We start from the raw sequence: 16,547 nt of genomic DNA, 5'->3' as shown, positions 1-16,547 counted from the left end.
CAAAGTTTATCCAGAACGTGCTGGTGTTACAAGCTATACTTGACATCTACTATGTTCCTCCTGTGGAAGAGGGCCGACTATCTGCTACAATAGTGATTTCTTTTCAAAGGGCTTTAATTGGGCTATTTCTCCTGGGCCAGATTCTAACTAACTTTCTTGATATGTGCCTGTCCAGACAGCAATGGAAAACGACCAAAGAATAGCAACATCAGGAGTCTGAAGACTTCTGTGCCCTCTGCAAACAAGCAGGAAAAAAATCTCTCCAGTGCTGTCTAGTGTGCTCTAACTTAGCAGAGGCCCTAAAAAGGTGTAGCAAAAGACAAGGTGTTCAGACTTTGCTTTGCCTAGCCATGGAAATGTGTACAATAAGCAGAACAAAGTCCCCTTAGCCTGCCTTTTACAAGGAGCACTTTGAGGTGCTGGGTTGGTGAAGAGATTAGTTCCACAGAGTTGAGTTACACACTTGTGAACTATTTTTCTGAAGTAGGGATTTACTCCTGTGTAGGCAGGCTAGCATCCTTTCCTGGGGTAAGACGGAAAGTGGCCTTATAGTTTTATTTGAAGTACACAATGATTTTCCTCACAACAAATTTGTGCCTCTCACTAGTATTTTCAAAAATGTGATTTTTTTTATCAACTGATGGAAATCATATCCCTGCCATTCTGTAGCCTTATCTCTCATTGATGACAAATTCTGTGAGGTGGCCTCATTACTTTTTGCTGGTATATTCCTGACGAATTTACATGTAAATGCAACCATGAATGTTTTACATTTCGTATGCTTACTGTTTTAAGTGACATTTTTACAGATGAACTTCAAACTTTTCTCCCACCACATAGGTTATATTATCTGAAACCCCAGTAAGTCTATCACGCTGTGTTCCCAAAATAGGAAAGTCCTTATTTGCTGTTTTTCTTCTCTTGATTTTAGAAATGCAAAGCAGCCCACACAACCAGTTCACCTTCAGACCCCTCCCACCACCGCCACCTCCTCCGCATGCCTGCACCTGTGCCAGGAAGCCACCTCCTACAGTGGACTCTCTACAAAGAAGATCAATGACTACACGCAGCCAGCCCAGCCCAGCTGCTCCTGCTCCTCCAACCAGCACACAGGATTCAGTTCATCTGCATAACAGCTGGGTCTTGAACAGCAACATACCACTGGAGACCAGGTACTTAAAATATTATTCACCCTACTACACTTGAATATTGACAGAGGATGACTCTACTCATTGCAGGAACTCCTTTCACCATAGTCAGTTATCTGCAAAGAAACACAAACATGTATCATTATGTACAACCAGCTATATAAGGGCAGATCCCTTCATAGGCACACAAGCAATTATGATTCTAGCACATTTTCTCATAGATATATGTATAAAGATGCAATCCCAGAGCATAAATACCTCATTTTTCAGACACCCACCAACACTGAAATGAAGCAATGATCTGAACTGTCACTGTAGCCTTAACATGAAAATCAATTGTGTTGTATTTCAAATAATTACATAAATAATAAATAAATAAATAAATCAAAATAAATAAATAAATCAGAATAAAATAGATAAACAGTAGTCTCTGCCATATTATTTCTTATAAAAAGCATTTGAAAAGAAAGTGTGGCCTAATAGTTTAGAAAGAGTTGCATAAGAAAAAGAAAACACTTAGGTAATTTGAAAACTGTATTCTAGTAGCAGGACTCTTTGAAGGCAAATAAGGCACTGGTTTTTTGTCATGTCGCATATCTGAGTTTCTAAATTTACTCCCTAAGAGTTTATTATGAATAAAATTCTACTCCTCTACAGCTCTGGGTCCTCTGAGCAGGACCCAGACTCGGAAGTCAATCACCATTTCTGGTCATTCTTTCTTTAAAAATTTGAAGGTTTTAGAGAAAGCAGTCTATCTCAGAGAGCACTTGCCAGTCATTTAGAAGGCCCCAAATTCATCCTTGTAGACACAAATGTTACTTTCTATTAACATAGGAAAATATACACTAGTAAAGCATACTGTTCTGTTGTCAAATTCCAGGAGTTCCTGTTAACTTCTTTATATCTTAATTATTTTCAAAAGGCAATTTTATATAAACAGCATTCATAATATATCAGTCAATAAACAATGTCTGGCATGAACTTCTATCTTAATATCCTCTGGGAATCATAAGAGAAAGGGAGTGACTAATAAACTCACATTATGAGGTTTTCCTCCTTAGTAGCATATTAAATTAGAGGGCATCAGCAAGTATCACCACTAACACACTGAAAGTGCTGTGGCCTCAATCCAGAAAACTGTATCATTCACCACATACTTGATTAAAACGTTTTATAAGCCACTCTTTTCTGCTACCTTCCGATAGAAAACACAGTGGTAGTAGTGTGCATCTTTGGAGAAGATGACAGATTTTGAATAATAGTAATAATAAGGTTTGTGCATTTGTATTATTATTGAGAATTTCATACAGGCATATGTGGGTTTTTTTAATATATATATATATATATATATATATGGTTTTTGATAAAATGTAACCTTTATTTCTTCCCCATTCCTTTCCTTCTCCTCCTACCACTTGTTCATTTTTCTTATTATGTTTTATAGTAATCAAAGGGAGAAAAATGTATAAAGTGAGAGAAGCAAGGGTTAAAGGAAATCTTCAGAGGCAGGAGAGATAGCTCAGCAGTTAAGAGAACTCTCTGTTCCTCCAGTAGACCTGGGTTTAATTCCCAGTTCCAAAGTTACTCACAGCCATGTACTTCTAATCCCATGGGATCTGATACCATTTTCTTCCTGCCTTGGACACCAGGCATGCACATGGTACACAGACATACATGTAAGGCAAAACACCTAAGACAAACATATGAAATTAAAAATTTTGAATAATAATAGAAATCTCTATGGTTTTAAGCAGAAGTATCTCCCTCAGTCTCCTTTTGACTTATCTGTAGGGCTTCCTACAACTAAAGAAACAGTGGGACAACATGGTTCTGTGGAGCAACATGCTTCCTTCCTCAGGAAGACAAATAACAGGAAATCTAGAAGGAGGGTAGAGACAGGCTCAGGCAAATTGAGAAATAAAACTATTCTTATTTGAAATGTACATCTAGGCATGTTTGTACAAATTGCACCCACGGACCTTCTGTATCTGTGCAAGGAATGTATTAATTGGTCTCAGTTTCCTACAATGTAGAGACAAACATAAGTTTCCATGTGATATTTAGAAGAGAGCCTTTTTAGTCCATTTGGAAACATATTCAGCATCGGAAAAATGAAGTTAAAAATACTTGAGAGCCTTACTGGCCTGATTAACTAAAGCTTTCCAATTTTATCCTTGAAAAATATTCATTTCATGCTTAGTCAATAAAGTGTAGGAGTGAGTGCATAGTAACCTATGCACAAGCTAGATAATAGGACCTCTTAGAGCCTTAGCTTCCTCATTTGTAAAAAATAAATGGAAAATTGCCCTAGGAGCAAGCACTTAGGCCCTGGCTTCCATCACTAGAACACCCCCAAAATTGCCTACCATGATCATGTGTTAAAAAGAACAAACTACTACAATAAAGAGTATATCATACATTGTAAAACACTGGACATTTCAAAGGTGCCATTATTATCCCTACTAAGTAGTTTCCTGCCACTGTTTCTGTATCTCTAGTAAAAGAACTGGCTAATAACTCAAATATTCCATTCTATCTCAGACAGGTACTTGAAGGTTCCTTTTTAACCAAACTCCACCATTTTTTTGGATATTTTCTATGTTTTAATTTACATTTCAAATGTTTTCCCCTTTCCCAGACTCTCCTCCGGAAACCCCCATCCCATGCCCCCTCACCCTGCCTCTATGAGGGTGCTCCCCCACCCACACACCCACCCTAGCCTGTCTTCCCGCCCTGGCCTTCCCCTACACTGAGGCATCGAACACCCTCAGGCTCAAGGGCCTCTCCTGTTATTGATGTCCAACAAGGCCATCCTCTGCTACATATGCAGACAGAGCCATGGGTCCCTCCATGTCTACTCCCAGGCCTGGGAGCCCCAGAGGTTCTTCTGGCCAGTTGACACTGTAGTTACCCCCCCCCTGTGGGGCTGCAAATGCTCTCAGCTCCCTTAGTCCCTTCTCCAACTCCTCCATCAGGGACCCTGCAGTCAGTCCAATGGTTGGCTGTGAGCATATTATTACCCCTTATTTAAGTATAGGGGCTCACCTTCACTATTTATGAGTTAGTTTGCTACATGTTTAAAGCTAAATGTCTCCCCAATTACTTCATATGTATCTCATATTTCTGGGTTCCAACTTCCATTCCTGACCTATTTCTTTAAAGCATACTTGCTTTTCACAAACTGCTCTTGGAATCTAAAGTCTCATGCTCAATGCATCCTGAGGCTTATTAGTTTCTCTGGCTTCACAGAGCAAAGGTCATTCAGGATTCCATTAAAAACACGCAGGTTCAATTAGATACTAGTCCCTGGAAACTCAGAAAATACTGTTCAACACCCAAAGAAAAGACAAAGTTTATAGACACACATTGCTGCTCTCTTTGTCCAGTACTGTTGGCTCTTTTTTTTTTTTTTTTTTTTTTTTTTTTTTTTTTTTTTTTTTTTGTCTAGTGCTTTCACCACCTCACTACAGGATTTCTTATGTACCTCTTAATACCTCTCACCTCATTCCTCCAACTGCTTGTCTCATTGCTAACTGTTTAGTTTCATTGTGGTCCTAGCTTCCAAAGCCTTTAAACGGGAATTTGATTAGCCCAGGTCATCTCTTTTGTACCGTGACTTAAGCATTTTAAAAAACCTTGTCAGTAAGTCTCTCACCCCACTGAGACTAGGGCCAAGCAAAAAGCCATGTGGGGAAAAGAAGTAATAATATACTGAATACCAACCAGGCATTTGACAAGCACTCTCAGGACATTCCTAAGACTGTTGGTTGGGGAAGAGCTGGGAGCATATCTGATGCCCCTTAAATAGGATTCTTAGAAGTTGCCTTGACTCATGCATCTAGGGTGCTATGTTATGGCTAATGATCAAGCTGACTCCTTTGTTTAACTGTTATTTATACTATTATTGTGTACTCTAACATCATCCATTTTGATGGATATATAACAAAGCCAACACATATTAACAGCACTAGTAACTAAGATTCTAAGCAGTTTTAATAAAGTCTGGGCCCAGATCATATTTTGTACAGTTTATAAATGAAAACTCTTAAATCATATATTTGAAAACTGCAGTGTTGTTAGACTTTACTTTCAGGGTGTAGACCCTTAAACTGTTTGAATTTGATTTCATTCTGCTTGCATAGAGTTGCATCTGAATTCTAATTCTACTGTGCAAAGTAGATATTTTGCTCTCATGCTAATGTGTGTGTATGTATGTATATATATATATGGATGATAGTAAAACCTATTTCATGAGGTTTATATGGGTATTGTGAGGATTAAATAAATTAAATTTGCAATGTTCTTAGAGCAGCCATGAACCCAGGAAGCACTTGATAAATAGTAGCAATAATAACACCAATAATAATACAAGGACAAATTCTCCTTCTTATTCCTTTTCAATTTCTTTCTTCATTCAATTAAAAGTGTTTCTCTCTTTATGTTCATGCTCACCCCAAGTAAAAACATACTTACTATACTGCATTTCTGGGCATTCTTTTACATGAAATATCCACTTTCATCACCTTATTCCAGTCTTTAGAGCCCTACTCACTTTTTTTGTATTTTATGACAAAAACCATGCATGGTTTAGTGAGGCTGCCTTGTAATCAATGTGTAGAACAGCTTTAGGATTGCTACCTGCTTGCCATCAATCAGAGAAGCAATACCCTAACAACCCACTACATTCCGATTCATACCCTGCCATGAACTGTTCCTTCCTTAGCTATCAGCCTTTTTACTGCCTCTTCTACCTCTTCTCTCAACAGTGCCAGTATCAAAACATTTTGGATGACCTATCTTTTTCAACCAAACCATGGACACCTTAACAAATCAGAGAGAGTTAATAATGTACTTAAGCATGTGTGCTTCAACATCCCTAGATTAAAGCACTTAACATTGTCATGGCCTAGATATTACTAGCTGCCACCAGCCTTAGTTCTTCTAAGTGTTATATGGAGAAAATTACAGGCCTTATACTGTGAGTTTGTCTCAAGAGTTGAATGAAAAATTATTTGTAAAATATCTGCTCAGAGTCAGGAACATATAAAATATGAACTAAATATTATTATTTCCAATTTGGTTTAAAGATCCTGGCAGGAACCAGATGACAAGGAGAGGAATTCACAGTCACTATACTTCAAAGAACCACATTAGCTTTAATCTGTTCTAAAAAAATCAACTGTTCATAAATATCTCTGAGTATATGGCTTACTGAACATGTCTTGCAGAGTGAGACATTCACTGAACACTTACTGATCCTGGTACAATGTGACTCCTCCAAGGATCTCTGTATTCCAGAACCTTCTGTCCTCTGTCATCCTAACCTCCACCTCAAAGCCATTATATAGCTTTGACCCTTTGTCATTTTAATAAAAGCTATAGACTGCAGAAGCCACTAGATCTGATGTTGAATTTCCCTTTCATAGTGTGGCCATGGACAATTATGGAATTCTAAACCTCAGTTTTCTCATCTTAACAATGGGCTCCTCCTCACATTACTCACTTACATCCCATCAAATGTGACAAGGTTTACTTTAGACATTATATAGGAGTTATACACACCTTTTATTTTTCCTTAGATTTTCAGAATTTCATGTTTATTTTGGTTTGATTTTGGTTTCCTGTCTGTATGTCCCTCAATCCTATCCACACATTCTTTGAGTTTATGGGGCCAGGCATACTTTAAAATCTAGTGTCTTTCTGTGGTAGCATCTAAAATCTAACCCACAGCCTGCAAAACCAGAGTATGACCTTCAGTTTCTCAAACTTTTCATGCAGCTTCTCCTTTAAGGACAATTTTCACTATTATTGTCTCCCTTAATTATGCTCTTTTGTGTCTCTCAAGTCAATTTCCTAACTCAGTTTATAGCCTCTCCTTCATCAGAATATTTAGCCAAGTGCAGTTTAAGACCATGGAAGCTTGTTTGCCCTGCTCCTGAAAAGGTAATTTATTTATTTTGAATGACTGCTATAGACCTTGGTCTTCTACCAAAATAATTCCTACTTAAAACTTTTGCTGTTAATATTTCAATACTAGGGAGAACACGAGTTTAAGAAAAGAATAGCCACATCAGCTAATAAAGGCAAACCAGAACGATGTGAAGGAGTTATGCCTGCCCAGAGGAGTTGGGGAAAGGTCTATCCATTTATTTTTAGCATATTCTGACAGATGACTATACCTTGGTATGACACTAATTGCCTTTATTGGCTTTAGGTCCATATGCACAGGATTACTTTTTTAAAAGAAGAACAAAAACAATTAGTAAGACAGTGACTGGCAAAGACTAAAGAAAAAAATTAAATCCATATGACTAATGCTTGTTATCATACTTCTAGACCTAGTATCTGTCTTTGGGAAAAGAAACATTTGGAAGAAATATTAACAGTGATGACAGTATTATAAATATCTTTGAAATAATACCTTTTACATATTAACCCATAAATATAAGCTATCTAGTGGTAATTTTATTTCTGTATTATAAAGTAATACTAAAATCTACCTAAGATTTATAAGTAGCTTTTTCCTTAGGATATTTGCAATACAAAAATAGATTTACAGACATAATTTTTTTCCTGCAATAATGACTAAAGAAAAAAAGCTTGGATGTACACATTCAGTGCTTAAATTTGACAATTCCTCATGCTCTAATCCTTTAACAGCACTGGGGTTAGCCAAATCTATCTTCAGCCACAGATTTAAAGATTCATTTTAAGACAGGAAAATACTTCTGAGAACTAATCTATGACCTATAAATCCTATTTAATACACACGAACAGGATCAACCAATCTTTTTTCAGCCTATAACAAATGATACATATATAATATTTTAAATTTAAATAAAGATAACTCTGCATTCTCAATATACTCTTCAGATATTGGAAACGGAGCTTTAGTAATAAATAACAATACATTGGACACCACTGTCACAACAGTCTGCTGTCACTTTGGTGGTAGTATTTTTAAGCATGCTTTTTAATAAAATATTCTCAGGTTCACCTCAAAATAAAACCATAAGTAAACATAATTTGTTATACTTTATAAGGAAAGGAAATTTCTTCCAAGAAGAGGAGAAATCTAATTTTAAATGGAGATTTATTTAGCAATCCAAATGTAAACGTAAACAGGTGTTTTCGAGAATTTAAAGAGATGAAATTCTTGGTGTAATAAATGAGCAAAACAACCAAAAATTAAAATGTAGACAAATCAATCTCTCTGACTTTTTGTCTTCCCTCACCATATATCTACATAGTTCTCTACTGAATTCAATATTTAACACAAAAAAACCTGATTTTCAGCAAGTAACAGCTTTTAATAATTATTCCACTCCAATGTTATTTGATTAATCATAATAAATATGTTCATTGTCATGTCAAGTTAATCCACACTTGTGTGATATGTTTTCCTGAGAGTAGAGAATATATTTGACATTCTAGAAACACATTTCCTTTTTTATTTTTTCTACAGAAGTGTGTGTGTGTGTGTTGTGAGTGCACACACATAAATGTATGTGTTTGTTTCTGTGTATGTATCAAAGAAATTCTACTGAACATCATCCATTGGAAGAGACCAGCTGGTTCTTTATTAATCCACAACACAAAAAATGTTTGTGCTCTAAAAGCAGAAGATAAAATCGGGTTAAGTATTCAGATCTTTGAAGCATCTCTGCAAGATCTGTGAAAGCTTGATACTGAGCATTTCATTTAAGAACTTGAAAGCTCAAGAAAGAATTGCCCCCTTTGGCAAACAGATAAGCAAATAAGCAGCAACATCTGCTTCTCTATTCTATTAAAAAACAAAACAAAAAAACAGCTTTGGTGTGAGGGTATAAGATTGTGCATAATGAAAGACTTTAAATAGAAAACTGTTCATTATAAATGTAATGATGGATTCAATACAATGTAGATGCCTTTTAACAAATTTCATCAGGTAATTATTGTTTCTTTACCATGTTCCAGCACTGTTCTACTTGCTAGGATTACAACATGGACACAATATTCTTGTTGGGAGTATAGTCTTTTGTCTTAGAGAAGTGAATAATAGTACCAAACCTGTGGACTAATTAGATGTGATCTGGCAGAACAAAGATACAACTCAAATTAATATTTTAACTTTTTCCCTTTAGTTGCTTTCACATTTGTCTTAGTCAAAACTGGGTTAATGAAATTTCTTAGACTTGGTAATTCATGGTCAGCAGAAATGCATTACTCATAACTATGGAGCTTTGGAGATCTATTATCAAGGTAAAAGTAAGCAGTGTCTGGCGAGGATCCATCCTTTGTAGGTGCCATATGTTGCTACGTCCTTCTTTAGGGGTAGTTGTTTGCGTGACTCAGGACATTAGATGGCTTATCAATTTTCCAAATATCCTAACTCACTGGACATTAGAATTCAACAAACAAATTAAAGAAGACTAATATATCCACGTTTTACCAAATTTCCTACCCTGGCTTTCATGTGAAAACATCTTATCTGTGTTTTTACCGCATTCTGTGGGAGCAGTGACACATGCCTTTAATTCCAGTCCTTGACGGGCATATGCAGGCAGATATCTGATAGCCTTGTCAGCATAGCAAATTTCAGGCCACTGAAGACCACATAGTCAGATACTGATCACTACCACACCAAATTTTGGCAGGGTATATAAAAAAATAGAATAACTGAGAATAAACAAAAGAATGTATGTGAACTCAGGAAGAGAGGTTAGTAGAAAAAAGATAGCAGTTTTAATCTGGAAATATTAAAACACCTGTATAGGATATATAGATTTTCATCTAATTAATAATTGAAAATATTAATCTAGATCCATAAAAGAAAAATGTCTATACTGTTACTTTTTCAGTCTCTGTGTACATATGAATATACACATTCAAGTGTATGCACGTAATTGTGTGTGTGTGTGTGTGTGTGTGTGTGTGTGTGTCAGAGGAAGATCATAAGTTTGAGACTTTTCACCTTATTTGAAACCACATATTTTTGCTGTTTGCTAATGTATATGCCAAGTTGGCTGGCCTACAGGCTTCCAGGGATTTTCTTGTTTCCAATTCCCAACTTGCTGTAATGTCAATCATTATTTGTGTGGGCTCTTGAACTCATCTATTCATCCTAGCAGCATAGCAAATGCTTTCCTCACTGAGCCATCTTTCTATCTATCTTTTTCTGAATGTTTGCAATGGAGAAATCATTTTAGCATATTTGTTTTAACTTGTGGTTTTAAAACCAATAGTTACAAAAGCTTAACAATAGTCCTGTAGGTCACTAAGTAGTATATAGAGAATCTAGTTTAAATCTAAGTGTTTCTGGGCTAGGTGTTATAGCATATACCTGTAATTTTAGAACCCAGAAAGTTGGGGCAGGAGGATTTCCATGAGTTGAGTCCCAAATCACTCCATGCTACACACAGACTGAGAACATCTCTGTCTCAATTTAACATAAATAATGACAAGAAACTCCTATAAAAACAAAATTTTGGGGGCAAGCAAAATTTGTATATTGTCTGATTCTAGAGATCACCTATGATAGGCATGGGTAATTAAGTGTCACAGATCGACATAATGAGTTCCTGTGAATGATGCAGAAAATCTTGGATATATTAAAAACATTTAATGCAAGAATGAGAAAACTAAATTCCAAGACTACTGATATAGAGGCCTAAATGACAGGACAAAATTACTGAAAAGGAATAGCCTAAGAGTAGAGAAATGAAAGGAGAATTATTTCAAGGCAGTGGTAATCACAATTTTCAAATGTTAGAGATGAGTCAAATTAAATATGGATGAGAAAAGAGACCTTTGACTCTGACCATTAAAAGTGTTAAGTAGCCAGTTGTACTAAAATGCTGAGTGGGAAGCCTCACAGATTTGGATTAGAGGAAGTAGGACTACGGAGGCATCTGAAGAACATCCCACTATTTTGTGGGGAATGGTAGACTGACACAAAGCTGAGTCAAGATAGATCACTCATATACATTGAAATGGGAAATAAAAGGAGAATTAATTTCTATAAGTAGGGATTTGGTAGTCAGAATAGTTATGGTATTGAGAGGCATAAAATAAGAATATCAGATAAGAAAGCAAGAACATGGTAAAAAGGACAGGTGTGACCAAATGGCTGTAAAGGAACGAGTACAATCCAACACAACACTTCAGGCTTCTAACCCTCTCACAAGAGTAATATGGTGATGATTACATTTGAGAATTCCTCCATTGCCCATCTGCAAAAGGATTGCTTTTGTCAGTATCGTGGCAGAAGGAGGTATTAAAATCCCCCCGCCCTTACTAAAAATCTGCTGTCAAACTTAAATCATATATTCCCAAAGGCAAGCAGCTACCTTGCCAAGTCATGATTATAAGTCATATTTCTTTTCTCCATCTGACATACATACACAGAACTCTAGGCAGTCCCATATTACTGACAAAAATACTCAGTAGTGACATATGTACACCTCAGGGCTTACATTGATAAAACAGCTGCTAACTTATGACTACTTCTAATTCATCCATGGAATTATCAAGTACAACATGATATTACCCCCTTAGAAAATTTAATTTCTTTTGGCATAAAATATTCACAATCTTCTGTTTTTCCTGAATTCAATTAAAATAATTGTCTTTCATGTGTGACAGTCCAATCGCTCAAATTTTGTCATCTACTGTAATGAACTATGTCACGAACCTAGGTAATTTTGCAGCAACACATTACTGGTTGCCTTTCAACAGCTAAATATTTTTTTAACAAAGTCGAAATATTGGATTTTAAATAATGAATTGGATATATGTACAAATGTATGTGTACATATAAGCACATGTGCAAATACGTGTTAATATTTTTTTCAAAATACTTTTACATGCCATCTTATATCAGACTGCACAACCCTGGAAGGGCAATATGATAGGAAGCAGTCCCAATTTAAATGCAAGTTAATAGAGCCTTAGGGAAATATTATTAACAGTAAGAATTGGAACTGGAATGCAAGTTTTTACAAAATCAACACAATAATCTTTGAATATGACCATGTCTCTGCTATAAGGGGCACTCCAGATTATCCCATTTTGTCTGTGTAAGTTGGGTTATGGTTCAGCTAATTTTCCCTGCCTACAAACATATACTAGTTTGTATTCTATTGATATAAAAATCTTGATAAGCCTAAATGCTCAGAAAATGGGGGGCTTCTGGGTAATTGGATTTGGATAAGCTTAAGGTTAAATAGACCTTTTCAAAAAATATTATTCTTATTGAAAATCACTTTTAAACATGAATCCACTTTTTATAATCCAGATGATAATAAATCCAATCTTTCACAGTTATATCAGAGTTGCCATTTTAGACCTGAATTTTTTATTATAAAGTACTTGAAACTGAAAAGATATTGCAGAGTGAATAAAATGTCTAGTGGTCCAAGGATATTTGTTGCAAATTTTAACAGTTACCTGTGAGTAGTGGAAAGGCACAAGATTCAAAGTTAGAAATCTTGAGGCCAAGTCCAATTTTGCCAATAAATAAGTATATGACATTGATGATTTTCTTTCTTTAACATAATGTCATTTTCATCAACTGTCAGATGAGAGACTGAAGCAAAATATTTAAGATCACTTATGGTTTGCAATTTCTGTCACTCTGTGCCTTATCTTTCTGTGTCTTGCTCGTCCACTGAAAGAATTCTGATAATTTAAGCTTTCCAACAAGTTGAGTTATAATTAATTGCAAGTTGGATAATTCTATGTGACATGCCTATATATGAGAAATAAATTTAAGTTGGAACATTGAGATACCCTCAGAATTTCTATTATGTAAGGAGGAATGAAGAAGCTGAACATGCCTATCCATCAGGACAGAGTGGTGATGGCAGTGATGGCAATCAGGTATACTTAAGTAGGCACTCCTAGGTCATTGCTAGCCTAAGTGACAATGATCTTTCTGATACATGAATGCACAATAAAACTGTTGATAATTTTAATTGATCCCCCCCCCTCTCTCTCTCTCTCTCTCTCTCTCTCTCTCTCTGTGTGTGTGTGTGTGTGTGTGTGTGTGTGTGTGTGTGTGTGTGTGTGACTGTGTGTTTTAAAACACAAAACTTTTCATGGACATAGGATTTAAAGCACTTCATATAAAAATTTGTCTCACATAGGACCATACTTTGAAGCTAAAGTAGAATTTCAATCTCTTTCCTCATACTTTTACGTTCTAATTATGAAGGAAATAGAACAGTATTTCATATAGTTTGAGTTACACTCCTATCCCAACCAGCCATTTTTATGCTGCATCTTATGAATCTTTGGTGGGAGTTCTTTTCCCAAATGTTGACAATTATGCATAGAGACAAGAAGTATAGATTTCTCTTATCATATAGGTCATAACACTGCATGAGATCATTGTACTCTTGTCATTGACCTTCTCTTATCTCTGCCCCTATGCTGTATCGGAGTGATAAATGTGAACCAATGCTTCTCTTTGTGACCTAAAATTCATACAGCAAGTATGGACAATTTCAGAGGAAAGGTCTGATTTTTCAAACATTCTCCTGTGCTCAAGGGGAATTGTACTTATTGACTTTTAAATCACAGCACAGAGCCCCATTTGGCTCTTTCATAGGTTTTCAAATTGTGGGGGAAGTTAATGTTGTTTAAATTGATGTGATTATTATATATTCAACATATTTTAATCAGCAGTTGAAGATTTGGATTTATGCTTTGTGACAAGTTCATGAAAGCTACAATTTGAAAAGCAATTTTTTAAAATTGAAGTACCAAATGTCTTCAATTCTACATAACTTACAAAGATTTCCTTTGTTTAGTCAGTAAAGGTAAATATTTAAGGCAAATATGAATGAGTTGTATATAATTGTATATGTGCTCTGGGCCTAAAGTTTGAGGCATTTGTTTGGATAATAGAGAAATCACAAGTGAAAATAGCTTCAAGTAGTAATAACTGTGAGCTTAGAGAAAAGGATAAAATCATAAATTTCTGACAAGAAAATATTTCCCTGGAAATTTTTCAAGAGTGCCTAATTCCCTCTCATAGAATTAGAGATACTGAAAACTGCATGTTCCCATTAAATGAATAATTTTAGACCATGTTATTTCAAAACTGTCATTGACATTTCAAGGTGAACAAATCATTGATGTGTACATCTTGAAGAGACAACTCATCAGGATGTTTTGCAGCCTCTCCCACTGCATGTTAGTAACAAGAAACACTACCCACACCCCCCCAATTGCGGAAACATAAAATGTTCTTTAAACATTGCCATATGTTCTTTTCTATGACAAAATCAAGCCACAGTTAAAAACACATCTACCCTCACCTAAGATATACTTTTCTGTCATTGTTAGCCAGCCTATCTTCAGAATCTGGGAGGCAGAATCTGTCATTGAATTCTCACTCTCTACACAAGCCTTCTTCTGAGTCTTTCCCCTTTATTTTCTCCATTTTCAAAGCTCCTGTTGGAGGATTTAGATAGTCTCCAATCTATATGCAAGTGTGACTCTCATTGTATACCATACAACTGTACACATTTAGCTCTGAACCTCTCCCAAGATTTCCTTTTAATATAGTGACAATAACTTATACAATTTTTATCTCTAATAACCTTGTCACTACTCTCATTTCTCTGTGAGAGCCTTAAGTAAAATGAGTATATTATGATACATTGGATATGTACACATTTTATATTAATTGGTCTGTGTTCTGGGAATTCATAAGATGGAAGATTATAGTGTATCATTGCTGACTTCTTATATTAGATTATTACAAATGAGGCCAGAGTCTCAAAGCGACAAACAAATTAACCCCCCTTGCAAATATAACCCTTTTTTGTTGTCTGTCTGTCTGTCTGTCTACCCATCCTTATATATAAGATTTTCTTTTGCTTCACCTACACTCTTCATTCTCTCCATATCCAATCTAATTTTTATCTTCAGCCTTAAGTAAGCCCAATACTTCTTTTATGAATATCAGCTCTTCTGATATTTTTCTTTCCTAAAATTATTTAAAAGATGCAGAGGCCTAGAAAAGTGACATATTTCATAAGATACGCACAAGATATAGAATGTCCAGAAAGAGAGGGCACTGGGGACAATAGCAATGGTAAAATAAAGCTGACAGGTTCTCAATGGATAGACCATGGAGAGTCAAATAAAAGAAGCACACTTTCATTTTAATAATGCAAAACCACAAATAATCATGAAGAAAAATTCTGACAAATTTAATCATAGAACACAATTACTATGAAGATTTCCATGTTTACTTCTGAATCTGAATTTTTTGGAGTGAAAATATGAGTTTATGTGTAGTTTGGTTGAAGAATGAGAGAAATAAGAAAGGAAGGGGGCAGGAAGGAATCAAATAAACAAACAAGAACTCAAGAAGCTGAATAGAAATAAGAAAGCTTATTTATAAAACTAAGAAAATGTTTGCATGTACCAAAAAATGCAGTGTCTGATTTAACGTGAAAAGTATACTCACAGAGTTTTCCATGCTACATGATTTTTCCCGTTTCAGACATTCTCTGCTGGGGAATGAGCTACTGAAAACCATTGAGTAGTCCTTAATTTTTCGTTCATGAGAAAGATATATAAATTGCAATGAATGTTGATAAACTTGCTTATATATCACTTTCTAATTTTTATCATATTTGACAAGATTATAACTTCAAGATCATGCTTCAAAGCCCAACTTGCTATTAAATATTTTCATACAAATCTGCTAAGCTTACTACTCTAAAACAATTTTATATATTAACCCAAACCTTTTATCAAATATTTGTATTAATAGAAAATAATAATTTCATATTTACCTTTCAGGTGGTATAGCCTTTAACATATTTGATTTTATGTATATCAACATTCTTCCTACACATGTCTTTATGTGTACCACATGCATGCTAGTAGCCGTGGAGGTCAGAAGAAGGCATTGGTTGCCCTGGAACTAGAATTACTGGCAATTATAAGGCACCATGTAGGTTCTGGTGACCAAACCCCAGCCCTCTGTAATTACTATGTATTCTCTCCAGCCCCTTAACATTAATTTTTATGTTAAAATTAGACTTACAAACTATAAGTTAAATAATGAGTCATCTACTAAAAAATGAGTATTATGAAGTTTATCCACACTTATTTAATGTATTTGAGGGTCTACCTTTAAGTATGCTTTATCAGAAATGTTTGGTTTATATGGAAATTTAGATATCTCTCACATTATAAATAGAGATAAAACAACTTCACTTTTCTGATAGTTTTCAATATGTATAATTTTTTTTTTTTGTTTTTTTGGATTTGGGTTTTTTTTTTTTTTTGAGACAGGGTTTCTCTGTATTGCCCTGGCTGTCCTGGAACTCACTCTGTAGTCCAAGCTGGCCTCGAACTCAGAAATACACCTGCCTCTGCCTCCCAGAGTGCTGGAAT

At 35.4% G+C, this 16,547-nt stretch overlaps 1 protein-coding gene across 3 annotated transcripts in view; it reads left to right on the top strand.

The window, feature by feature from the left end:
- Tenm1 (teneurin transmembrane protein 1) overlaps nucleotides 1–16,547 on the top strand; it is a 576,328-nt gene that overhangs the window by 207,013 nt on the left and 352,768 nt on the right. For all 3 annotated transcript variants that reach the window (XM_052170726.1, XM_052170727.1, XM_052170725.1), the window contains exon 4: nucleotides 932–1,172. In XM_052170726.1, coding sequence (XP_052026686.1) covers nucleotides 932–1,172 — 241 coding nt within the window. The remainder of the gene's footprint in view (nucleotides 1–931; nucleotides 1,173–16,547) is intronic.

Source organism: Apodemus sylvaticus, chromosome X (genome assembly GCF_947179515.1).
Source record: "Apodemus sylvaticus chromosome X, mApoSyl1.1, whole genome shotgun sequence".
NCBI lineage: Eukaryota > Metazoa > Chordata > Mammalia > Rodentia > Muridae > Apodemus > Apodemus sylvaticus.
This window is presented reverse-complemented; position numbering and strand designations above follow the sequence as displayed.